At 40.3% G+C, this 27,534-nt stretch overlaps 1 protein-coding gene across 3 annotated transcripts in view; it reads left to right on the plus strand.

The window, feature by feature from the left end:
• The window catches only part of PAPPA2 (pappalysin 2), a 488,087-nt gene that overhangs the window by 434,541 nt on the left and 26,012 nt on the right, over window positions 1-27,534 (plus strand). For all 3 annotated transcript variants that reach the window (XM_067728728.1, XM_067728730.1, XM_067728729.1), the window contains 4 exons: window positions 551-719; window positions 2,126-2,261; window positions 4,378-4,487; window positions 16,263-16,334. In XM_067728728.1, coding sequence (XP_067584829.1) covers window positions 551-719; window positions 2,126-2,261; window positions 4,378-4,487; window positions 16,263-16,334 — 487 coding nt within the window. The remainder of the gene's footprint in view (window positions 1-550; window positions 720-2,125; window positions 2,262-4,377; window positions 4,488-16,262; window positions 16,335-27,534) is intronic.

Genomic DNA, 27,534 nt, shown 5'->3' on the forward strand with positions numbered 1-27,534 from the left:
TTTCCAGTGAGGCTCTTGCTCTTCTGAAGTTCAGGGTAAGAGCCTCTGTTTTAAGAAGACCCCTACTGCTGTATCTTCTCCCCTCTTTGGAGAACCAATAAATATTGGCAGCTTCACTGATTACATTACCATATTAACACTGACGATCCTCAAATGACTTCCGTTTAGTCCCCTGAGTGTGTGATAATCATTTCTGTACTCCATCCTGCCAGGTATTTTCCAAGTGCACTTGGGTGTGAGACTGCTCCAAGATGAAGAGCTTCATGAAAACCCAACTGAAAAAGTCTAGATGCTGCTCTGATAGTTATAAAAACTCTCTGGAGAGTAATATACAAAATATTACTATATAACAGCTAACGTGATCACTGCTATTATGTGCACATTACTATTTTTACTTCCATGACTTAGAAATTAGACTAGAGAGGTATGACATTTGGCTAACGAGACCCAACTGCCCCTGTCTATTTAGCCCATGTTACTGAGGGTCCAGTCTTCTCCCATAACCTCCTTGAGGGATTTTGATGGGCTATGTTGCTTTATGTCTTATCAGCAAGTTCCTGAAGATCCAGTGCCTGGAAGATGGAATCTGGGAGCAAGGCAGCTGCGTCCCAGTGGTGTGTGAGCCCCCATCTCCTGTCTTTGAAGGCATGTATGAATGCACCAATGGCTTTGAGCTCAACAGCCAGTGTGTGCTCAACTGTAACGAGGAAAGTAAAAGGGTAAGGATGACTTGAACTTTATTTTGGATCAGGTTGTGCTCTAGTCTTGGTGACCAATCCAAGAATGTTCCGTAGAAATGATCTAAATGAATTGCAACAGGCAGGGCCTTACCAAGCTGGGATTCTAACCAGGGGTGTTGATATTATTTGATAGGGAATTCAGAAGAGGCCACGTTTTTGGAATATTCTCTCCTGACTTCAGAACTTCCTCTTGGATAAGAAGAACAACCTGATGGGTTGGGTACCTGGGTAAATTGCAAAAATGCTGGGATTCTGATTTGGCAATGTGATTTCCTCTGATCTAACTTGGCTAGAAATGCTGGTATTACACTTTTTTAATAGAACAGAGTCCTGAACAGAAACACGAATTCCTCAGCAAAGGCAAAGCCGAACGCGCTGTTTGACTATTATTCTCCCTAGGATTTTGGCGTGAGAGGTCTCAAGCAACAACCACAGTCTTATCACGGTTATGTGACTAAAATCAATTTTATTTTAGAATCTTTTCAAGTACCACACACATACACGAGACAGGAAGTTAAGCAGACTTCCTAGGCAAAGATCAATGACCTTGACTGCTCTCCTGGAACATGCCTTTATCTCAGTGTCCAGTACTCCAAGGTAAACACTGCAGGACAGATTTGAAAAGAATACTCCATGAAATGAGACCCCTTAGAAATCAACACATCTGTTTGCACTGATTGTTTAAGGAGTCAAGGAGTTGGCCAGATGAAGGGAGAGTTATTGTAATTCTAAAATCGCACTTTCTTGGGGTTTGTGAGTTAGTGCTACTCTCTGTGTTTGCCTATAGTATACTTTGTGATTGCTGGGGATGTGAAGCCAAGAGTTACACAAACCAGCATACATGTGGAGAAAGGGACTAGAACTTCGGTGAGATCAAAAGCATCTATGATGTCTCCATTCAAGCAGAAAGGCAAAAAGCACCTCCAGAAAAATTATGAATTAGTTTTACGGGCTCAAACTCATATTGAAAAAAATCTGACATTTGCCACAAGCAGCATCTGTGGGATAGTATGAATGGATCAATGCAAAACAACACCATTGGGGAAAAAAATTCCAAAAACTTATCTCAGAATACATGGGCTACTGTTGATAGCTCACCATATCCTTACATCCAAAGGAAAACACATTGTTAATGAATTTTATTAATACAAAATTGTTCATGATTCCTTCACATCAAAACAGCAAAAACTTGTCTTGACTTTGTTTGCGGAGGCGGGGGGAGGCGGTGGTCAGAAACAACATGGTTTATTATCTCAATATTGTCTTTTAGTCCAGGTTCTAGAAGTTGGAGAACACTACCATTTATAATCAGACCACCTTTTCCCCCACTCTAAAAGAAGTTAGTAAAACAATAAGGTACATATGTTTAACTTTTGATATTCTAGCATCCCATCCTCTGCACGAAGGAGGGACTGTGGACCGAGGAGTTCAAGTTATGTGAGAACCTGCAAGGGGAATGCCCACCACCCACCTCGGAGCTGAATTTCGTGGAGTACAAGTGTGAACAGGGATACAGGATTGGTATGTTTGGGAAGGGATGCTGACTTCTGCTCCCAAGTAATCCTTAACTAGGACTGGCTGGATCTTGAATCAGATCCATTGTTCTCCCTGAGGAGTGGATAGAAATTCAAGTTGACTCTTAGCTGCTTCAGTAAAAATGAAATTTATGACAAATTTATTTTTTTTTTATTCCTCCACTCATGTGTAATGTTGTTGCCGCTGCTGAACCATTTGCATAGTGTCTGGTCACGTTACCCATTTCACAGCAGGCTGAAAAGTGGATTGATTTGTGGCAGGAGTAGTAGTTCTAAGAGGAAAGGTGGAAGTGTGTAGGCGCACACCACGCATGTGCTGGGCGCCTCCTCCATTCTCTCTGCTGTCGTTACTGGAGCAGAGAGTTCCTGCAAGGAACAATTTGAAATTGCCTAGCTTGCCTGGCTCAGCAGCCATTCCTTCTGTACAGGGGATTAGGCTCCAGAACCTAGGGGTAACTTCTTAAAGCAGTCATTGAAATTAAAAGTCTCTGTGGCCAGGGCCGATTGAAAGTCAAGTTGACTTAAATTTGCTCTGGCTGGACTTAAGCATCATAGAAAAGGGATGCTGTTTGTGGAAAACTTTGTGAGATTAACCCGACGTTTTGAATTGTACAAGCAAGGAGTAATTTTCCAAGTCATTCTAACGTTTGTAATGCCAGTAGGTATCATTTGAGTTAATGAGAAAGCTTGTTAGTTTCTGAGAACGTTCTTCACCATCTTCAAGTTGCTCTTTGCACTGAGAAGTCTTAAGGTCAGGCAAGGAGTAGCGGAATGCTGAGACCATGCCTCTTGTGTGGTGTCTCGTGAGAAAATTCTTATCTCCCCACCCTCTAATTTTTACATTAATATGTCACACACACACGTATATATAGTCCTTAAGAGTCATGTAACTCTTTGAGTTATTATACAAGTCAGCAAAAAACATTATAATAAAACTTATAAACAATAAGTGTGAGCTGAAAAGAAACTTGGAGATCATCAAAATCTTTAGATGAGGAAATAGAGAACCCTGAGAGTCTGCCTTCTTTGAATAGAATTTTAGAAGATACTTAAGACGCCACATACAAAGAAATAAAGCAAGATTTTTCTTTAAAAGGCCAACACATGACCAAAATCTCTGCTTCTGATTTCCCCTTGTTTCCTCTTTTAATCACATAGGTTTCTTGGCTGCCTGTGTAATGACCTTCAGTCTAGCGGGCATTATAAATCCACCTTCATGATTTCTGGGCCATTTCTTCCCCAGCTAGTAAAGTTCTTAGGTAGTAGATGTTGCAATCATAAGCTTCCAGGAAATTATATGAGCAGAAATGGTATTAAAAGTACTTAAAAGGCATCAACAAATCCGGGTAGACTTTGGCTGGCCAGAGTCCTGGAGTAGGGTACTGGAGGTCTATGAGACCAGGAATTAAAGCTTTTATTGCTAAGTCATACAGAGATTCAGGGATTCCAGAGGAGGGGGTATATTGGACTAGAAGGAGAAAGGGCACTTGGGCCAAGGGAGTTAACTTGCGGAAGTGGCTCTTTTTAGTAGTTAGTGTAGGAATATCCCTACAGGTACACAGTAGATGAGTATCGACCCTGCCTATGACCATGTTAATGAGGTGACCTACAACGTAGAAAGCAATTGTTTTTGTACTTCCCTGGTGGCACAGTGGTTAAGAATCCGCCTGCCAATGCAGGGGACATGGGTTCGAGCCCTGGTCTGGGAAGATCCCACATGCCGCGGAGCAACAAAGCCCGTGCGCCACAACTACTGAGCCTGCGCTCTAGAGCCCACGAGCCACAACTGCTGAAGCCCACACGCCTAGAGCCCGTGCTCCACAGCAAGAGAAACCACCGCAATGAGAAGCCTGAGCACCACAATGAAGAGTAGCCCCCGCTCGCCGCAACTAGAGAAAGCCCGTGTGCAGCAACGAAGACCCAGCACAGCCAAATATATAAACAAATTTATTTATTTATTTATTTATTTATTTAGAAAAGAAGTGAGCAGAAAAGAAAAAAATAAATAAATAAAAAAGAAAAATCAAAGCTAATGATTCCAAGATGTAAAAGACTGAGATGTGGGAAGTTCAAGTCTCTTTTGTAAATTTCTGTTCCTTCAGGTGCAGTGTGTTCCCCGTCGTGTATAATCCCCCCTAGCGATCCTGTAATCCTTCCTGAGAACGTCACTGCTGACACTCTGGAGCACTGGATGGAACCTGTCAAAGTCCAGGTGAGGAAAGGATCATTTTTATGTGCCGAGGATGTAAGACTGCTGAACAGTTCTCAACCGGCAGCACATTCCCTGGAGTAATTTCAGAGGCTTTCAAAGCATCCTTAGAGCAAACAACAGCATGGATCATTCCTAGAGAGAAGGATTGAAAATCAAGAAGAAAAAAGAGAAACGCTTGAGAAAAAAGATGACCAATATCCAAAGGAAAGTTTAAAAGATAATATAGAAGGAAGACTCAGAGACATAAAGAATGATAATACAGGAAGGAAATTGAAAGAGAAAATTACCACTAATAAAAAAAATAGGAAGATAAATTAGAAAAGATGAAAATAAAACTGAAAACAGGGAGAGAATGACTAGAGGAACTAAGGAAAGTTACCTTTCCTGCCTCCATTTCCCACTCTCTCTAAACCCCCAGATCCTCTCTGGACCCTCTGATACTCAAAGTCAGTCATGAGCGAGATCCATCACATCTCTGAGCTTTCCATTCGTTTTCATCCTCATTTGAAACCCTGAGGATTCTGCCTCCCTGCAGGGTCCACTGGTTCCTACTTTCTCTCTCACACCCCTCCTGTCTCCAGGCCTGGGAGAGGAGCAGATGTCCTCCTGTCTCCTCAATGCCACTTCCAAACTCTTCTCCCTGCCTCCTCCCCGAAATCACCCACATTTGAATCTAATGCCAACAGAATAAAGCACTCACCACCCTCAGTGCAGCTGTCATCTTCTGACCCTCAGTTCACTCCCTTCCCTGATTTTTTAACCACTTTAGCTCCTGGCTCACAGTCACTTTACCTGATATTCGTGGCATAACTCTTACTGATTTCAACACGCACACACTGGATCCTGGGTTCTCAGTTCCATGGCCTCCTTTGACCACCTTTACCTTCCTGACTTTCTCTCCCATATGCTTTCCTTGGCTTACTCTAATCTTGCCACAGTGGCTCCTGGCTAATTCTTGAACAGGCACACTCCCACCTCAGGACTTTTGCCCCGTGGCTCCCTCTGCCTAGAATGCTCTTCTCCTGGGTGTCTTCATGTCTTGCTCCTTTGCTTCCTTCAGAATTTTACTCAAATGTCAGGAAGGCCTCCTTTGACTACTCTGTCTAAAATTTTAACTCCCCTAAAACTTTGTTTCCCTTCCCTCTTTTATGTTTTTCTCCTTAGGACTTACCATGACCATGCACATTATATATTTTACTCATTTATCTTATGTATTCATAAGTCTCTTTCCACCACTAGAATAAAAAGGTCAATGAGGGATTATTGTTCACTACTATATCCCCAGATCCTAGAACACTAACTGGTATGTAATAAGTGTTCAATAAATATTTGTGAAATGAGTAAATGAAAAAGAGAAAGAAAAGGCTATACAAGTATGAATGGAGATGACCTTGTAGTCAGGAAGTTAGTTCTTCTTAGAATGGGAGGGTGGGGATATCAGAAAGCCTGAGCGCTTTGTTGCTTTATTAGACTGTCTAATAAACAAAAACCTTGGAAGGCTATTCCCACAGAGTCACCAAGAGATGGACGCTAGAGAGATACTACATTTCATTCAGAAATCATTCTCAGATTGCTCCTTTTCTCTCACAGGCTAATTGTGCTGTCTTATTGGCAGGGATGTGTGTTAAAGCAGGAGGATCAGGAACAAATACTCTAAGTATGCTTTGGGGTGGGGGATGGGAGTAGCGTGACCCTATTAATTCAGTCAGTCACTCACTCAGCAAACACTTATTGGGGCTTACTATGTGCCCTGGCACTGTGCTAAATGCTGGGAATATGAAAAGGAAAAAAATGAGAGTCCTTCTGTTTACAAGACTTATAATATGCCCATGAAAACAAACATTTATAATAATGCAACATGGGAAATGGCTTGCTTGTGGTAGAAGAGCTGTGGGAACACCCAAGAGGAAGCATCTAATTCTTCTGCTCAGGAGCTTTGGGGAGTTGGGGGAGGATCAACAGACCAGGAAGCTTTTCCTCTGGGTCTTAAACTATGATCGAGGGGAAAATTCTAGAGGATAAGGAGTGGTAAGAAATTCTGTGCGTCTGAAACCAGGGTATTGCGGTGGTGAGGGAGAGGGGAGATGGGAGGTAGAAGGATGAGATAGGGCAGCGGCAGGTGGACGAGATCCTGTAGGGCATGGCAACCCCTCTTAGGATGTTGAACCCAATGAGAACTCTATGCAAGAGGGGGCCCACCGCGAGTGGGAAGGCGCTGGGAAGACCGTATGGAGCAGGAAGGAGAAAACCAGAAAAACACCTTGTCTGGTTCTCCCATCCCAGCCTTTCTAGACTTCCTGTCCCATTTCCCACAGTCTGTTGTGAAGGTTTAGCTGGAATTACAGTACCTGGAGAAAGAACTTCTGCCTCATGTTCACGGAGTGCCAGATGGTCTAGACCCTTTCTGTCAGTCGCTTGAACTCAACTTCTTATGATGAAAGACTTCTCTTTCTCTATAAGCAGCTAAAGGGGGAAAGTCTTGGGATGTTTACAATCCATTTGTCCCACTTGAGAAATGAACTGCTTCAGGAACCCTTCTACGATCACTTCAGCATCTACCCAACAAGACGTCCCATGGGCACAATCGATGCATGCAGGGTTTGTCAGGCCAGAGTGCAGGCCTTCCGGTGATGGGGGGTCTCCGACCCCTGCTTTCCAAATGGGACATTCAGAGAAGAGCAGTTCACTTTTCTTCTTGAAGACAGCAGGGATACCAATAACAGAGACTTGACTATTTCCAAACTGAAAAACAATATCTTCTATTTTATTAAAACCTCCCCTTTCTCAACCATCCTTCGGGGGAGTCATTATTATTTATTTACCTCTATTCCATAGCATTTTGTTCATGTTTACATTCCTAGTTCCTTTTTCATGCTGGGCAAATTGTAGGTGTCTTATGAATGTTGGTTGAGTAAGCAAAGAAATTTTTATAGCATCATTTTCTACTTTGAAAGTAAATATATATTTTCTCCTCAAACTGGGAGCACTTGCTGCAACTTCATACTGCTATGTATAATTATGTCCTTGTCAATTTCAAGTTGCCCACCCCAGAAAGAAAACGCAGAATTTATTTTCTTCTTAAACTAAACACCAAATGTTATCATTTGTATCACTGCATTTATCATGACTATGGTCTAGTCAAGAAAAAGAAGTCAGTGGAAGCAAAGGAAATAATGATGAGGTTATTGCCCTTATGTACCCAGGTCCTCAGAGATGAGATTATGCCCCAACCATAGATGGTCCCATTTTGTGGCACTCAGTGGCTCTTGAGGGGCGGGAAATCTAAGCTTGTCCTCACAAAAAAGGAGAAATGCCTTATACACCAAAACAGTTGTATTAAATGAAAGTCTTTTTCGAGTAAAAACCTTGTAACTTACATTGATTTATCTTGAAGGATGTTCCATATTGTACTCAATCTTAAGTTTTGGTGTTCCTCAGAATCACTTGGGCAGTTTGTAAAGGGAGCAGACTTGGGTTCCCCCCTTTAGAGAGACTGCCAATGCCTTGGGGTGTGCATTTTTTAACAAGCACCCCAGGTAATTCCACTGTAATGCTTTGCGAAACACTGCTATTAAAATACTGGCAACATAAATATTTTAAGTACAAGTACACCTATTTGGAGCCTGGCTCATTTGTTTAGTAAATGATGATCTCCTATTTCATGTAAACCCTTGCTATCTCCCATACTTCAAATACCTGGTATCTGGCAAGACTACAGAGCAATGGATTAAATTGCATCATTTTCTCTAGTCTGCTTCCAATGACTTCATTCTTTGTAATAAAAATGATATCTTACATTTGGATAACGCTTTATTGCTTTCAAAGTTGTGTATATATACATAATATATATATTTTGGAAATTTAAAATTTCATTTGAATCTTCTCACAAACCAATAAACTAAGAAAGGAAGATTTTATTATCCTTATTTTACTGACAAATTAGATGTTGTCGGGTTATCTGTTCAAGGTTGCACAGCTTTCAAGAAATGGAGAGAGCAGTGCAGCCAACTTTTCTGACTCCAAGTTCAGTCATTTCCCCTGAATCACCCTGTTGGCTGTAGTCTTTTTTCCCCCTGGTGTATGTTTAGGTTAGTTTGCCTATCAAATAGAAAACAAGTCACTTGCCCTAACTATGAGAACCTACTCATTCCCACATGTCCCTTCCCTCCCCGTGAAGTCTAACAAAAATAATTGAGAGCGATATTTCCCTATAATACTGCTTTTCCTTGTTGTGAAAGAGTTTGTTTTTAAAGAACGATCAAGTATACGTTTTAGGTTCCTATAACATTTATGTGCCTGTCTCTGGGGGTTCTACTGGTTTTTATTCCTGAACATGATACGTGACTCCTAGAAGAATATACTTTCCATTAAAGGAAGAATTTCTGAGGATTTAGGTAGTCTGGGGTTTTGATGAAAAACAACTCAAAGTGGCAATTGTCAAAAGAAGAGTGAGGTCCTCCTGGGTTCAAATACTATATGACTTACCCGTTGGAGCCTCTGTCTGCTCATCAGCAAGAATGAGGATGGTATTATCTATCTTGAAGTGTTGCTATAAAAATTCAAAATAACACTTTTGCAATGTCTTGCACAGTTTCTAGCACATAGTTCTGAATTATGTAAAAATGGAATTTAAGTTCACTTAGTACAAATCTTACCTTTGGAAATTTCCAGCCTCTCTGAAAAGATATCACCTGCTATCTGTAAGAAAGAAAAATATTGTTCTATAAGTTTTTCGCTTTGCTTGTTAGTGTGTGTAGATAGAGGTGTGTAGGTCATTTGTTTTTTCTGTGCCTTTTGCACATGGGGCTGGGAAGACAATTAATGGCCATTCAGTGCTTCCTATTGGACACCTCTGACTGAAGAAGCAATTTCTAACGGCTCTGGTTATGAGACTGAGAAGAGAGTAAGGATGAATGTATACTATTATTTCTAAATGTTTCAAGAGCATGCTGGCTGTAGGAAACATGAAGTAAGGATTTGAAATTCCCAAATGGACTTTCTGGGCCTTTGTTGTTGTAATGGCGTTTTCCTCCTTCACCTACTGCACCCAGGGATTTAGACCTTTCTATGGTGATGGCATCAGTAGAGACATACCCCTGCAAAAGAGAGGATGCCAAACAAAAGGGCTTCTTGGCTGTCAAATAAATCCCTGCTAGTCAGGGTGACTGAGCAGTGGAAACTGGCAGCTGGGACAGACAGGAGACAGCCAACTGCCCAATCAGTACCATTGCTCATATCTAGAGGGTCTGAGCTGAGGGTGTAGGAAGAGCTCCCCATGGACTTCCGCTGAGAGCATTTAGTGTTTTTCTTATCCCTGCTTTTCCTCTTCTTCATTTTCCACTTTTCTTCCTTTTTTCTGTCATTCTGACACCAAACTGTAAGAGTCTTGGGGGTAGGAATTATGTCCTCCTCAATGCATGATTCATTTCACCCATTGCTCAGAGCGAGGTTGCTGTGTGAAACCAAAGAGCTCGAAGAAGACAGTGCCTCCCACCTCCACAGAGCCATTTCTCATGGCAAACCTTTGGATTTTTCCAGAAAGCCTATGTAAGGTTGATTTTTTATTATTGTCCTTAACCACTGTGTCTAGAGAATGTTTTATTATATCTTGCGACTTTCCTGTTTAAAATAGGAAAATTGACATTTTGACTTACCTTATAAAGAAGTGGTCTTTTGAGAACCAGATTTCATGGAGAGATTTTTTTTTTTTTGCACATAATAAGGCAGTTGTTTGCATGTAAACGAGTTTTTCTAAACTGTATTTGAAAATGTTTCTTTCTGAAATACAAAAGTATCCATCATAACATCTCATTTCCTTATTAGTCTGCTTCATAAATTCAGTTTTCCCAGATTGCATAATCCTTTTTTCCTTTTTTTTTTTAGTATATCCTAATTAGGAATTAGTGAGGTCCAAATTAATGAGATTTTCCTGTGGCTACACACGTTAGGTCTGCAAAGTTCTCAACACTGCATGGAATCCCTCTCTCAACTCCCCAGCTCTTCAACAGAATTGCTCAGTCAAAACAAACCTTATAATTTCTGACTTTGTTTTCCCAAGTTGGTCCCCAAAGGATTAATAATTCCTTAAATATAACCAAAATGTTTTAAGAGGAAGAGAAAAGCAGGAGGAAAAAAAGAAGATAATAGCCACAGTTTCCCACTATCTGGTCTCACCCTCCAGTCTGTCCCCTCATCTCCTAATCCTCCCCCTCCCCCCACCCCGAGTGTCCTCTTGATGGGTGCAATTGTGTGTAACAGCTCCAATGACACTTGCCACACATCACGGGAGAACAAATTCCTCAGACATGAGTCATGAAAAAATCTTCTTTTTCATCTGTTTAAAACGTGGCATTGTTCCCTCTCTGCTTGAGTAAGTCTCAGGCATCAATTCCCTCTTCTCTAGAGAAGAGTAGACAAGAGTGTCTTGGAGGATGGGGGAAGAATAACCACAAAGTATATTGCAGGGTAATGTACTATGGTCCAAATAAATATGCAAAATAGTGCTGTATCTTATTTAGGGCTGCATACATATATGGTAATAAGGAGATCATCACAAACCTGGGCAAGGAGCAGAACTTTGTGATCTGATGTGATTAGTAGCCCATTCTGTCAAGTAACTATTCCTGATAAAAAACAATTGAGCAATTTTGTATTAGACCTTAATGTTGGCTAACCATCAGTCTTGTGACCTTTAACAACACATTTAACCAGGCAACAGCCTTCATACAGCCCTATGACCATCCTAATAACCCTTAACTGGTTTTCTTTCCCTCTTTCCTCCCTCCCTTCTCTCTCTCTCTCTCTCTCCCTCTCCTTCTCCCCACTCCTTTCTCCCCCACCCCATCTTCTCCTTTCCCACCTCTGCTCTCCCTTTGTTCTTCCTTTCTTCTCTTTTTTCCCTTGTTTTTTAAAAAATTTTAAAACAGTCCAACCAAGAGGAAATCTTTAAACTGGTTTTCTCATGAACTTTTTCTTTTTGAAAAGTTTAAAACAAATCTTTGGCCTTTAGTTTTCACAATTGATTCATCTGAGAAGTGGCTTGCTAATAGTATAACAACTATAGTTACAATTATATACAAATGTATAGAAATAATAATTTTAAAATTCAGAATAGTTGTTATTAATAGGGAGGATGGAAGGAGAATGATGTTGGAGGGACATATACAAGGGACATTAATTGAATCTCTAGTGACAGACTCTGGAAGCAGATAAAACAAAGTGTTATGATTTGATAAAGCTGGGCAGAGGATATAAGGTGGTTTTTTCAATTATTCTCTATAGCTTTTTAAATGTAATATATAGGATTATAATTTGTCAAAAACATTCCAGAAAATAAGAAAATCATATTGAACTGTTAAACGATAAACTGAGGCATATTAAATATTTTAAGAGTTTATCTGAGCAAAAAACAATTCAAATCGGGTAGTGCCATACTGGGTTTAGGAGTACTCCACCAACAGCAGCTGGGGAGAGACTTGATTATAGAGAAAAGGCAGAAGCAAAGTAAGGACATTATTGATTGGTTATAGCTTAAAGCCAAGTTGGTTGTTCATGATTGATTGCCCTTTGGTTTCAATTTCATAACCTTGAGACATTGACAGGCTTAGATTCTGCTTTGCTTCCACAGGCCACCGTGGCATTAGAGCCACCTCAGTGTAATGGCCTCCTTGTTTAATTAATTTAACACACCTCACCAGGAGCTAGCCCTTCTATGCCAACTTCTCACTAGTTTTCCTCCCATTTCACTTTCCTCTTTCACCTCACTACCACAAATGTGCCCATAAAATGTAGGATCTGAAAAACATTTAAAATTTTCCTCCAATTTTGATCAGTAAGTAGTTATTCAATTAATTCTATATGCAGATCTTTTCATATGAGATGAGTGACTTTCATAGGCCAGAAGATAAAGAAGAAACCTAAAGGTACAACAACCTATTTAACGGTTGACAAGTACTTGTTGAACGTTGTCTCTCTCTAAGTCACTGAAATAAGATGTGTGAGTCGGAGACAGTCCCTATTCTCAAGGATTTTGCAGTCTAGGAAGGTATATGACACAGTTACCAGAAACTTTTGTAATCTGTACAGAGATCAAGGAGGTTGCCAGTCTGAATTAGTCTTAAGACTGAATTATAGAATATTAAAAAATTCATTGAGATGGGTATTGCCAATCCCACTATCATGAGCTTATTGAACAGATGTAGTTGCACATGTATGAAATGATTTATACGTAAGCTTTGTTTGTTAGAGCAAAAGACTGAAAATGACTTGAATATCCATTAATATGGGTCTGATTAAGTAAATTAAGGTACATCCATGAAATGGAATAATATGCAGTCAATAGAATGCAGCAATCCGTATACCATCAAATGAACAGAACACCAAGAAATACTATGAAGTAAAATAAAGTTAGACAGTCACACAACAATAAACTAAAGCACTAAATAAAATTATAGTATTTCATACTTTGTGTGAGGAAATAAATAATTTTATATATGTATGTATGTTCATAGACTATCTGTAATGACATAAAAAAGAACTAAAAATAGTATGCAGGAAATTGAGTAGTTGGGGAGATTGTGTATCCTTTTATGCTTTTTAGATTTTATACTGTGAACATGTATCACATAATAATAAAATTAAATTACATAAAAATACAAAGATGTAGGGGAGTTCCCTGGTGGCCTAGTGGTTAGGATTCTGGGCTTGTGGCCCAGATTCAATTCCTGGTTGGGGAACTGAGATCCCACAAGCTACATGGTGCATCCACAAAAAAAACAACAAAGGTGTAAAAAATAAATTGGAAATAACAAGAGAAAAGAGCACTGGAGAATGTATATGTATAGCGGATTCACTTTGTTATAAAGCAGAAACTAACACACCATTGTAAAGCAATTATACTCCAATAAAGATGTTAAAAAAATATATATATATAAAATAAAATGGAGGCCCACTACTGATGCAGAGTAGAGATGTAGAGGCTGGTACTACAAATGGAACAGTGATGAAAAAAAGACTGGAAAGAGAGCTATCACAAATTTCACAATAAATGGTAATTGCAATTTGCTTCAGCAGAGCAAAATGAAGAAGCTGTTATGTGAAAAAAAATGCACATGTATTGTTTCCATCAGATAACTATTGAGTAGCATTTCCTAAAGTGAGTTCCACAGAACATTAATCTGGAGAGATGGTCACAAAAGAAAACCAAAAGCGTCTGTGGTTAAAAAAAAGAGCACTGGAGAAAAAGAATTAAAAGTAAATACAGACAGACTCTTTTTCTTTCTTTCTTTCTTTTAGGTTTTTTTTCTTTTGTTTGCTTTTTTCCTTTGCAATGTATTTTTAGAATTTCTCAAGTATTAGAAGATCAACACTCCTGCATGTAGAAAGGTGGTGGATGGAGTAGAAGGTATGAAGGGCATAAGAGAAACTGATCCAGTCAGTTCAGAGTGTTCTGGCAAGTTCTGGCTGTGGTCGTCATGTGAGGGTGCTGAGGCTAAGTTCCCCTTCATGTGGAGGAATTGATGTACTTCCAGCTACCTCCCCCCATAGACTTTGAGTTCTTTGAGGGCAGTGACAGGACTGGTGGATCTTCAGATCCCTCTTGCTCCCTGAGGAAACTGGGTCGTAGTGAGTGCTACATTTAGTCTGAATTGAATGACTGACTGACTAGGGTGGGGACTGGGGGCCCTTAGTGGATTCAGTGCATGAGAAGGAATAAAGTTGCCATGTATTTGCATTTCAAGCGTTCAAATTACTGCATTTTGCCATTACCATTATCTGGTAACAAAACATTCAGAAAAAAAAGAAAAATCCAGAAAGTTCCAAAAAGCTGAATTTGCTGCTTTCAGGCAACTATTTCCATAGCATTTACATTGTATTTACAGCCATCTCCATAGCTTTTACATTGTATTAGGTATTATAAGTAATCTAGAGATGATTTAAAGTATAAATAGGATGTTATATGCAAATAGTATGTCATTTTATATAAGGGATTGAGGAGCCTTGGATTTTGGCATCCGCGGGGGTCCTGGAACCAACCCCCTGTGGGTATCAAGGAATGACTGTATATATTTGATAATTCTTTTTTTCTTTTTTAGCGCAATGATATTTTTATTTATTTATTTATTTTTTACACCTTTATTGGAGTATAATTGCTTTACAATAGTGTGCTAGTTTCTGCTTTATAACAAAGTGAATCAGTTATACATATACATATGTTCCCATATCTCTTCCCTCTTGCGTCTCCCTCCCTCCCTCCCACCCTCCCTATCCTATCCCTCTAGGTGGTCACAAAGCATGGAGCTGATCTGCTTGTGCTATGCGGCTGCTTCCCACTAGCTATCTATTTTACGTTTGGTAGTGTATATGTGTCCATGCCACTCTCTCACTTTGTCACAGCTTACCCTTCCCCCTCCCCATATCCTCAAGTCCATTCTCTAGTAGGTCTGTGTCTTTGCAATGATAATTTAAGCAAAGTCGCCTTCTACATTATTACAGTATAGAGTTTTGAATATCAAAAAAATATTTTAGGGTTTACAGTATTTATTGCCTCTTTAGGGAAACTGTGAAGGAGGACTTTTAGTTTATAGTAATGTAACTCCAGAAAAATACTGCAGATGCGCATTTGCATAACTGACTCTGAGGTATATACTCATATACCTACAGCTTAATATATGCAAATGTCTCCAATCTGATCATTGTACAGTCTTAGCATTCTAGAATGTATAATTTTCAATTACTGGAGTGCTGTTTTATGTAAAACTCATATCTCACAATGCATCATTTTTCTTCTGGTTTCCCTGAATTTCTATTGTACTGAATTTAAAATGTGAGTATGAAAGTCCACAAATGGGTGGATTGGTAGCAGGTTATAAAGAGAACTTCTTTTTCTCTTTGAAACATCTTTTGGGACTTTCTCTTTTCCTGAAGTGTATCTTTTGAAATCTTTAAATACAAAAATTAAAAGAAAAAAAACTCCATGAAAATGAGTTATTATTATTCATAAAGAGTAGATAACTACTTGTTTAAAGGCACATCAGGAAATGGTCATTGGGCCCTGGTCAATGGTCAGAGAAGGTCACCAGTGTTTTAACACAGACACATTTTCACACTCTCACCATCTTAATGTTGGTGCCATTTTGAGTCCTGGTGGTTTCACATTAAGCCTATTTGTCCAGTGCGTAGACCCTCTTTTATTTCCCACAAGGAGGGCATAAATGGTGCTAACAGGAGTTGCAGAGAGTGCAGTTTGGCCCCCACTCCTTGCTTGGGCACTCACATCTTGTGATCTAGGATTCCTGAGATCCATTTTTAGTTCAAGACTCTTCTTATGAAGCTCTATTTCTCAGCCTTTAAAACTCCATGGTCTTCCCTGATGAACACAAGCCATCTCACAATTTCTTGTAACTTTATTTAAAATTTCAAAACAAATGGAACCAATATTATGCCTAGAGCCAAATTAAAGTCATTTTAGTATTGAGGATGCTGTTTTTAACCACACCTACACCATTCTGGATTTGATAGCTCATGGGGGGTGAAGATGATGAAGAGAATGAAAGATTCCCTCCATTAAGAGATTCCCCCTTGGCTTCACCTGGCAGAATTAGCAGCTCCACAGGAAAGACCAGACTATGGCCTAGGACCTCTTCATGCAGCACAGCTGGGGCTTGCTCCTCAGGGAAGGGGTTGGGCTAGTGGGATAAGCTCAGGATTTGCCCCTTCTCTCACTGACCAGGTGTCTTTGCTTTTGTTTTCTGTTCTTTCCGTCTTCCCCTTCAGAGCATCGTGTGCACCGGGCGGCGTCAGTGGCACCCAGACCCCCTCCTGATCCACTGCATCCAGTCGTGTGAGGTAAGCCACCTCCCCTCCCCCAGACGCAGACCAGAGCTCTCTGTTCTGCTCACCTTATGGAGACTTGCGTCCTTCTGCTTCAGTATTTGCCCTTTCCCAGATCCTATGTCCTTCGTGTAATCTCTTAAATTTAGCTCCACAATCCCCAAATTACAGATACTAGGATTTCTGATGTTGCCTTTTTTTTTTTTAATTTTAACAAAATCTCCAGGGTTCCATTTTAAATGACTTAATAAAAGTTAAAAGCAAGTCAGAATTATTTATGGTTTGGGGATTCTCTAACCGGGCCTCACTGGAGTTTAGTTAGATCAGAGTTTTGCAGATCAGTGGCCCACAGACAGGGGTTTGGCCAGCTCAGTGTCTAAAAACAATTTTGTTTTGGTTGCTAATGCTTGAAAATTGGGATTTTCACGTAAAATTCATATGTGTGTATGTAACTTTACACACACACACACACACACACACACACACACACCCCAAGTAAAAATAAATATAAAACTCTTTGTGCAAAAAAAAACAAGAATATCTGACAACCGTGGGCACAATTAGCTGCTCACCTACTGGGCTTCTCTCATTGACATCAACTGCCTGGGTCATGCAGGCATCTCTGTTTCCTACCTCTGAGGAGGTCCTGTAGTCCACTGTTGATTAACCCAAACTAGACCTTTACTGCCTCAAGGAATCCTGTTTACTTCTCACACAAGGCATTCCCCTAGCAGTGGGGGACTCAGGGGGATGTGAATTCCTTCACTAGATTAAGAGGAGTTTTTGCAAGAAAGAGTCAAGAATGAGGCAGAGCCTTGCTGAGGGAGATTGACCCAGGAATCCTGACATGGGAGATATTACACACACACACACACACACACACACACCATTTAAGCCCTCTCACCCTGGGAATAGCCAGTAGCAGATACAAATACTGTAGTCTCAGGCTAGAGTTAGGCTTTGTCATCAAAGTCTTTCACTGGAAGTAATTAAGCCACTTAGCAGCAATGCTCAATAATTCTGGCTGTGCCTAGTGCGCTAGAGAGAGCTGTTTAACTTGCCCTTGACTTCCAGCACCCTCCCCCCACATACACACCCAACCCACATGCCTGTTAGTCCCTGGATTCTCCTGTATCCCTGTTTCTTGTATCTAATTCTGGGAAACTGGGATCTACATGAGGCCAAAGAGGGGAAAATTGTGGGGTTTCAGACAAAGGGAAAACTGGGTGGGGAAATGATACCAATAAAATAGCATCCTGAGAGTGCATCAGGAAAAATGCTAGCATGGAGTGTGCTTTGTTATGGTGTGGGCCAACAAAACAGCTCATCTTCTGCCATCATTAGAAAAACAGATGGCAGTGGGGTGGGGAGGGGAGTGAGTGACTCATCCACTGGGCAGGGGGTAGCAAGGGGGACGAGGAGGCCAGGGAAGGAAGGAGATAAACAGACAGAGGATTCGAGAACTTTGGCGAGATCAAAGGGATCCTGAGAATTCCCTTCTGTGGCTTCCAGGCATGATCGCAAGAGGGAGGGTGGATGGCAGGGCTTGGAGCTGGCTTCGGTGTTTCCCAGGAGGTTACAACACAGAGCTTTCCCCATTTGTCCTCCCTCTGTGCTACACCCCAGCACATGCTCTGGATCCCTTATCCAGAGCTTCCCAGGCTTCTTTCAGCCCCTTTGTTGGCGTGACAAGGAACAAACCTTCATTCCCTCTTATGACCCCTCTGCCCAGCTGCTATCACACACAGCTGAGGCTTGACTGCCACACACCTGTTGGTACCCACACTCCAGGGCTTCTCAAAGCATGGCCCCTGGACCAGAACAAGTGGCATCACCTGGGAACCTGTTAAAAATGCACATTCTCAGGCCCCATCCCAGACTTACTGAATCAGAGACTCTGGGGGTGGGGATCAGCCATCTGTGTTTTAACAAGGGCTCCAGGAGATTCTGAAGACGGCTTAAGTTTGCAAACCACCGTTCTGGTCACTATGGGAGCAGACAAGAAGGTTCCTAGACTATGCATCTCTAATTTGAAGCTTCTTTGTCTAGGAATCATTTTAGCCTACATTATTCATTCACATTCTGATTATTCTACAGTATTTCCCGAGACTCTCTGGGTAGGACAAGATCTGACAGGACATGATTTTGCTTCCTGTTTCCCAGCAAAGGCTAGGAAGAGAAAAAAAAAACCTTAGAGGGGTGGACGGGAGGAACAAAGAAGAAGAATCAATACCTGTAGAAAGGGAAAAGGAATTGTGCAGAGTGGGGCGCATGGGGAGAAGTAGAAACAATTCTGAAGGAATAAGTAGTAAGAAATGCAGAGAGGGAGGGCGAGGATGGAAAAGAAAGGACAAGAGCGGCTGAAACTGGCCTGTTCTAGGGGCAACTTGGCAGACACTTAGTTCTTTACTGGAAAAAAGTCAGCTAAATATATTAGGGAGAACCAAAGAGTGTCAGAGACAGACGGAGAGAAAACAGACCTGGATGCAAGATGAACCGAAGAGGGTTAGGTGGGTGAGAGCAAGTTTTAAAACGTGTGGCACAGAAATCTGATACTTTGTACCCCAGTGTCTAAAAAGGGTTTTCTTTTTTGGCTTTCCAATAGCGAATTGAATTCTAAGATGTCCCCTTAAGACATTCAACCTCATAAGAGTGAAGTACATCATTCTTTATTGGTCTCAGTACGCCGAGGCATTGAACCAATCCCCTCACTGTCCCACTTCACGCCTGTGTTGTGTCACTTCTGCACCTCTGTTTGTGTCCTATCCCCTTGGCCACAGAGTTTTAGCCTTCAATTCTCCACTAGCTATGCCTCTCACTTTTCTTTAAGAGACAGCACTGAAGGTTCCCTCTGAAACATCTTATGTAAATAATGCCATCTTCTCGTGGTCACTTACGCTCCCATTTTCTCAGGAGCACGCATGTACCACGTATCTGGAGTCCAAACCTGTTCATGCCTTAAATTCTATATTTCTAGTTGATTCTTGTGTTTCACCTTCTTGACCCAGACACTCCTTGTATTTTCTATTTCTTTTGTAATTTGCAAACAGGCAGGGAGTGGTAATTTGGTTGGTGGAGAAGTTCTGAAGTTAAACAAATACAGGTTCAAATCCTGGGTCAGCTGAGTGGTGTAAGCCTTTGTGTCTTAATCTGTATTGGGAAGTGGGGGCAACACAGCCTTTTTAAGGAGTTGTGATGAGGGATTAATGTGATAATGGACATAAATGTTTAAGCATCATGCCATTCCGGGTCCATAGTAGATGCTTATAGGGTAGTTATGCACTATTAACCACTCTATGAATGCTTACTGAATGAGTGCAGCAGAAGGCAGGGCAGAGCTGCTGGGTGGCCTCAACGTGGTTAGATGCAAACTCTGAAGATGGGAAAAGGGAAAGAACAAAGGAAGAAAGGGGAACAGACCATTCCCTGGAGACCCTCTGAGCTCCACAATTTGCAAATCACTTGGAGACAGCTGCTGAATCTAATTGGTCATGAGGAGCTCTACTCATTCCTCCTGTTGCCCTCACTGGGGCCTCAACAGCTCTCACCTGGGCTATTGCATTAGTTTCCTAATTGTTAACCTTATCCCAGACCTGTGCCCATTAAAATTATAGACAAGCACACAAATAGTCAATGATAACTGTGTAGAAAACAAAGACTTATTCTGCCAATGCTTGGCCAATTGAGTGCACTCTTTTCCCAGTATGGGGGGGCGGGTAGCAGGGAGGGTTGTCCTCATTTTGTGGGGTGATAATTGAAGTGAGCGTTCACTCCGTCAATGAACACATTATACCATCAGATCATATGTGTTATCTTCTTTTTCCTTCCTCCCTCCCTCCCTCCCTCCCTCCCTCCCTCCCTCCCTTCCTTCCTTCCTTCCTTCCTTCCAAAAAGTCATATTTATTAATTCTAACAAAGTCTACAGTCCTAGGTTCCATTAAACTAAGAACATCTTGTTCTCTAGGGAATGCAGCTGGAAATAAAGACCACACTTCCAGCCTCCTTTTGCATAGAAATGACTAATTTCCTTCCTGTAGGATGATTAAAATTGAGTGCCCATCAACCTACATTTTGGTTCTGCTTTTTCTGTGAGCACGTATTTCTTACAAGTTTGTTGTGCTTGTCAGCAGCCCCCCATTTTGGATTACAGTTTCTGATAATTCTCTCTTTAACATTTTGAAGGTTCTTGTAGAGTTGTGCTTTTTCAAAAAAAAAAAAAAAACGTGGGGGCAGCTGTGGAGGAGGACGGAGGTGGAATGATGTCAGAAGAATTAGGTTCAAATTCTGAGTCTACCCTTTTAGCTATGTGTTGTATCTGTCTGGCTTTCTCTCAAAACTCCTGTGAGAGTCAAGTGAAATAACTGATGTTAAGGTGCTATGTAAATTGCCAAATAATATAACATATTCGTAGTGGTATTGCCTAAGGAACGATATACATCACTATGTAAGGATGGGCTCTTATTGAAACAATATGTACATATTAAGAATCAAGAAAGAGTCCACTCACACCCAATTTATATCTTTATGAGTATTATATACTGCAGGTGGCCATGGTTAATTGATGTTATTGAGGCTTCCAATAAAATTTAGAAAACTTTTAAAGATTTTTTTGGGTATTTCAAGTAAGTCTCTCTGAACATGCTACTATTTCTCCTATAAATTCTTATACATACCCTTGTAAATGCCTGTCTTCTCACTTATCACATTATTTCAAGATTATATGACAGGTCTGTCCTTCCTACAGTCTGTGAGCTTCTGAGTTGTAGGATGTGTTTTATTCCTTTGAAAAACACAGACCTAATTCTTCAATGATACCTGCTTCTACCCCTCTAAAGGCAGGGAGAGAGAGTTGAAGGTAGACGTTTGACTTTGAAAGTCTCGAATTGAGAACGATTATATTGGATTTCTGAGGAGCAGCACAGTGGAAGGAAAGGTAGGGAAGGAGTAGAAGGTGAAGGAGAGAATTACAACCCTGCCATGCATAGAATCAGAAAGCTTTGCAACAGGGGCAACCCAGAGGAGCCAGAGGAAGGCTGTCAGGGGTCCTGAGGCAGGCTTGAACCTCAGTTCCATCCCTTAGTACATGTTTCCTTGGGCAAGTCTGTTAACATCTCTGAATTTAAGCTCCTCAGCTTTAAAATCAGGTGGATACAATTTATCCTTTAAACTTGTTCGTCAGATACCTGATTCAGAAAACTGTGGAGATGCACCCAGGGGTGTGTCGTTTGGGAGCCTTTGAAGAGGTCATACCTCGGGAGAATGTGAGTCATGCTGATTTTTCAGGAATAACTGGAAATATCCCTTGTTTCTGGGGATTTTTGCCTTCTGCATAGATTTTGATCTTTCTGTTAAGATTTGTGGCTTTAATGGTTAGCTTTGATTTCTTACTCACTGGATGGGTTGCATTTTGGAAGTCTGTTGGCACCGTCCTTCCTTGGCTTCAGTCCAAGGTCAGTTCTGCTTTTGGTTTTTCTTCCATCCTCCTGGTTCTAGCTGGCAAGAGAGAACTCAGACTAAGAAAGGGTGGATATGAGAGTCAGAACATGATAAAGGACGAGCAAGCGCCTATTGTATGAATGTTCAGTAAACATTAATTGAATCTCATTTATCAGTCATACTGAGTGACTTCTGTTACTCACCGAAAAATTAATGCTTCTTCCCACTATCTATTATTCTAAGACAGTGGCAGGAAATACATATGTAGGTGCATATACATTAAGAGAGTGAGAGACCAAGCTGATCTGGAAGAAGATTAGGTAAAGAATTGCTTAGTAAGACTCTTCGGAGTCCCTGTCCAATCATTTTGATGTTCTCAAAGGAATAAGGAGCTTACAGAAGACTGAAAGTAAAGCTATGTAGCATGTACCATTTTAAAAGAAAAGGGGGTTGAACAATAAAGCCTGTGGGCCTGCAAGCTTGGTTTTTCTACTAGGAAGACTTCTGGGACAAACTTCTCTAAGTCCTGTATTTATAAGGGATATACTCTCCTTTTCAGTGTGATGTTTTGTGACAGAATGATTGGTCAAAGAGATAAAGGAGAAATCACTTTTTAAATTTAGCAGGTGTGTCATTCTAGTCCAAACGATATACCCCTAATTTAAGAAGACACCTAAGGAGTTGACCACATGTTGGATCACTACTGTAGATTGTGCTGAACTGGGATGGTCCATCCAGTGGAAAACTCAAGACTTATTCTGGCCACACCTTGTCTTTACTCATTTCACATGGGCAGTGGACTCTGCTGATAGTTTTTTCTTTTTGTTTTTGTTTTTAAAGTGTGCTTAAGAATTACTTGGAGTGCTTATTTTTTGAATGTAGATTCTTAGGTTCTGCCCCTCCCTCCCAATTTTTACATATCAAGTCTTGTGTGGAGTCCAAGAATTTGTTTTTTTCAGAAATACCCCAGGTCCTTCTAATGTAGGTGGTCCTCAACTGCACTTTGAGAGGCACTGGGCAGGAATGAATTAATACACTCAAAGATAATTGTATGCAATAGCATCCACATCACATCTTGGAGAAAAAGGTTCCATCTACCAATAGTTAACCATTTATCTAGTGGGTTCTTTTTCTTTTAAATTAATTTTCATTGGAGTATGGTTGCTCTACAATGTTCTGTTAGCCTCCACTGCACAGCAAAATGTGTCAACCATACACATACAGATATCCCCTCCCTTTTGGACTTCCCTCCCATTTATGTCACCACAGTGTACTAGGTTAGTTCCCTGTGCTATACAGCATGTTCCCATCAGTTATACATAGCGTCAATAATATATATGTGTCAGTCCCAGTCTCCCAATTCCTCCCACCCCACCCCTTTCCCCCTTGGTGTCCATACATTTGTTCTCTACGTCTCTGTCTCTATTTCTGCTTTGCAGCTAAGATCATCTATACCATTTTTCTAGATTCCACATATATACGTTATTATACGATATTTGCTTTTCTCTTTCTGACTTACTTCACTCTGTATGACAGACTCTAGGTCCATCCACATCTCTACAAATGACCCAATTTCATTCCTTTTAATGGCTGAGTAATATTCCATTATATATATATATATATATATATATACACCACGTCTTCTTTATCCATTCCTCTGTCGATGGACATTTAGGTTGCTTCCATGTCCTGGCTATTGTAAATAGTGTTGCTATGAACATTGGGGTGCATGTGGTTTTTTTGAATTATAGTTTTCTCTGGGTATATGCCCAGTAGTGGGATTGCTGGGTCATATGGTAGTTCTATTTTTAGTTTTTTAAGGAACCTCCATACTGTTCTCCATAGTGGCTGTATCAATTTACATTCCCACCAGCAGTGCAAGGGTGTTCCCTTTTCTCCACACCCTCTCCAGCATTTATTGTTTGTAGATTTTGTGATGATGGCCATTCTGACTGGTGTGAGGTGATACCTCATTGTAGTTTTGATTTGCATTTCTCTAATAATTAGTGATGTTGAGAATCTTTTCATGTGTTTCTTGGCCATCTGTATGTCTTCTTTGGAGAAATGTCTATTTAGGTCTTCCAATAGTTCTTGAATAAATAAAGAAATCACCTGAAATAGAATAACATTAGAAAGATCAAGGATAGAGGTAAAAATATGTGGCAGACAGTGGTAAAACTGAAATTCTTATAAGCCAGAAAAGACTTAATTGTTTTAAAATTACAGTTAAATTTTTTAAATGATGGTTCATTGTGGGTAAACAGTAGCCTATGTTCTTAAAATGACAAGCTACCTGCCAATAAGTGTAAGTGAGACCAACCGAAAACCCGAGTATTTCATTGCCTATCATTATTCTCACCATTGATCTGATCCTGTGTTCTCTCTGGGTCCAACTTCTATAGCCATTAGAAAACACATAACGTGCTGCAGGTCACAAAAATAATATCAAAAGCTTGATAATAATACCTTTGGTGAAAAATAAAAAGAATTGGGATCTTTAAGCCTAAAAGAGAAGGATAAAGATTAATGTAGTAAGTATTTTCATGTAGTAAACATTTTATATAGAGAAGAGTTAACAGTCAGCATCCCCCAATAACCACAGGACAGAAAATAATGGGCTTAAAAAGCTGAATGAACTATTTAAAGTAAATCTGTGTGAGAATATCCTGGAACTGTTAAACTTTATAGAAGTTTATAAAGGGAACTGTTTAAAGGCATATTAGCCTTTGGAGCATTTTAAAGGGATGTGTATTGTCTTCTCTCTGATATGGTTAAATATTTTCTGATGTCTCAGACACAGACGATGGTTCGGTATTCTCACTCCTTGTAAATCTATCACTCCATGGATTTAAATGTAAATATATTTGTGTTTTCTGAAGGCAACCAGTAGGGATATTTTTAAGTGTCATGACTATAACGAGTACCTTGATAGGAATTTGTACAGGAGGGAACTGGGAGCGGAAAGACAGGGGTGAGGAGGCGTTGGGGACAAGTTTAGCTTTAGTGAAGTGGCTGCGTTTACTTAAATGTAGGTGGGCAGTTGTATTATTTTTACACATTTAGTAGCTGATACCAACAATGCTTCCATCACTAATTCATTCCATCTGCTCCATCATTCCTTAGATTCTTTCTTCTGTGTTGTCTTGGACCTCTCTCTGCCTCCCTTTTATTATTTGTATTCCAGATGGTAGCCCTGTTAGCTGTGTCTGGGACATGTGCTTCTCGATCACTCATGGGCACTGCCTGGGTTTACTGCTGTACCTCTAGGATGTGAGGGCCGATACATAATTCATGAGGTGGAAATGATGGCATGAAAATCGAGGTTTTATTGCACCTTTTCTTCTTTCCCAGACTCTGAGCCCAGAAGGAGTAGAGAGGAGCTAGAATCAGACTAAAATGCCCCATTTTAGGAGACGCGCTTTATACTTGGGTGCAGAATGCCTGCATGCAGATCTGAATGTGATGATCAGAGATGGGGGTGGGAGAGGGTCACAGGCTAGCCTGCACGTGATAAATACCCGAGAAATAAGTGATTTTTATGGGCCTCCGCATGATGTGTGGCCCTTTTGGAGGAAGGCTTTTATTTCTGTTAGGGTTTTGTCCCCTTGATTTTTAGCACAAGATGTCATATATAAATGTATATAATTTCACTCAGCCTCACCGTGAAACCTGTTCAGCCATTCTTTTCTCAAACTTTTATCCTTTTTGTTTGTAAGGTTTATCTCTATTACTGTGCTTTAGTAATGCCTTTTTCATCACTAGATAGTCACAGATTTCTTTTAATAAATGCCCCAAACTTGGTCTTTGAAGTGTGACCAGATTGAATTTCTACTGATCTTTTCAAAAAAACCTCTCACGTGAGTCTGTCTTTATAAATTCCTTATTAAAAAGAGAAAAATGAATCTTTTTTTATGATACCTGTATTTAGAAAACCAAATGTTCCAACCCAACTTTATCACTTTGGGCACTGAGATGGCGAAGTTGTTTAACTTCTCTTATTTCCTTTTCATTTACATTTTGTCATTTAAATGATAGCCAACAATTAAACTTCTCTTTGCCACACTTTAGCTGTTTACAAATCAGACATTATAATCATTCTTTCCCATGCTTCTCAGAGGACAGATCATATGGACTTACTTTTGACATTCTTGCCAAGTTCTTTAGTATCTGTGGGTGAAAAGAAGTTAATTAGGGTGGAAATAATAATGGCTTAGCAGCTAGTAATGAGAACAGCTACTCCACTTCTGGTAGGGATAGTGTGGGTCCTCACAAATCTAAATCTAAGTATGTGTTAGACGTGCTAAAATCCAGAGAAAAAAAAGAAAATTAACTTACGTTGGAACTGTCTTCCAGGCTCACTGGCTGCCGGGTCCAATCCCCCCGAGATTTGTTTGTGAATTTCACTGCCAGTTTTGTGCAGTCTCTGCACTGGCCTGGAAATCTGGGTATGTCTTTAGGCTTGTCCAGAATCCCGTTCGGTTCAGGGCTCTACTTTAGATCCTCCAGTTGGAATCTCTGAAAATCGGACTCCAAATGTTAATTAGGACTAGTTTTTTCATACTGAAAGCTAAAACCACTGTGTTTTTTTCCCCTGCTCTTTTAAAAAGTAAAACATTGAAAGCACAACCATGTAAATTGTAAAACCTCCTCTAGATTAACAACATCCATGAGAATTTATGCTTAAGACTCCCTGGGAGCCACACTGTGACATCCCGGTGGGCTTTCTACCAGGCTGCATTTTGCTGCTTTTGTCTTCTCCGGCCTCCTGGGTGGGCCACTCTCTCACTCTGTTAATTCTCTTTATGACATGGGTTTTTCCCTTTTTCTCCTCCAACCACACCCTTTTTCTGATTTACTCTGTGCTTTTCCTTATTGTTCTGTTCTTTTGATTCTTCATTTCTAGCCCAACTTTGCAGACAATTGAAATATTACTCACCTGTAAAAGTAGCATTATGGAAATGCTACCTTCTGTTCTTCAACTTGGCTTCCTAATGATTATGCTGAGATTATAAGAATTAGAAGTAAACAAATATAATCAGATGATATCTGTAAGTAACTCTACCCCTTTCCTCTTCTCCTAAGGCCCTTCTCCACTAAGATTTCTAACTGTGCTCCTAAAATACGTTTTAAATACGGTCTAAGTGTGACTCAAATATGTTCACTGAGACCGTTCTTAAAGTCCATAAAGCATTGACTAGCTTACCATTTTACCCTCATGGTCATTTGCATATGCCTTTATTAAATCGTCATATTGACAAGCCCTTTCAGAAAGTTCATATAATTTGAGTCATTTCTAATTTATCCTACTAAAATAGATATTCCTTTAAGTGAAATTATTTTATTAAATACTTGCTGATTGTGACTGAGGGATAGCAAAGTACTCTACTAAGTCTCTTACACTTACTTTTTAAAAGTATATGAAGTATATATGTATGCCTATATACATATGTGCGTATGTGGGTGTGTATGTTCTGACTAACCCTATAATGAAATGGTGACAAAAAAAGGGTGACTGTCCCAAACTGATGGCAGTTATTTGCAGATTGCCGCAAATAGCAGGCACAGCAGAAAGGATGCACGTTTCAACCCCTGACTAATGGGTTTCACTCTCAGGTCTGCCCTCATTAGCCATATTTTCATGTAATATTTTTTAAACTTAACTTTAATTCTATAAAAGTACTACTGTACATGTACCTAGTTTAAAAAGCCAGTTAGCACCTCTGGGTTTACTTGGAGGACGGGCAGTGCCTGCCACTCTCTGGCTAACCTCAGCCGCCCT

The sequence above is a fragment of the Pseudorca crassidens genome, chromosome 2 (genome assembly GCF_039906515.1).
Source record: "Pseudorca crassidens isolate mPseCra1 chromosome 2, mPseCra1.hap1, whole genome shotgun sequence".
In the NCBI taxonomy this organism is placed as follows: Eukaryota; Metazoa; Chordata; class Mammalia; order Artiodactyla; family Delphinidae; genus Pseudorca; species Pseudorca crassidens.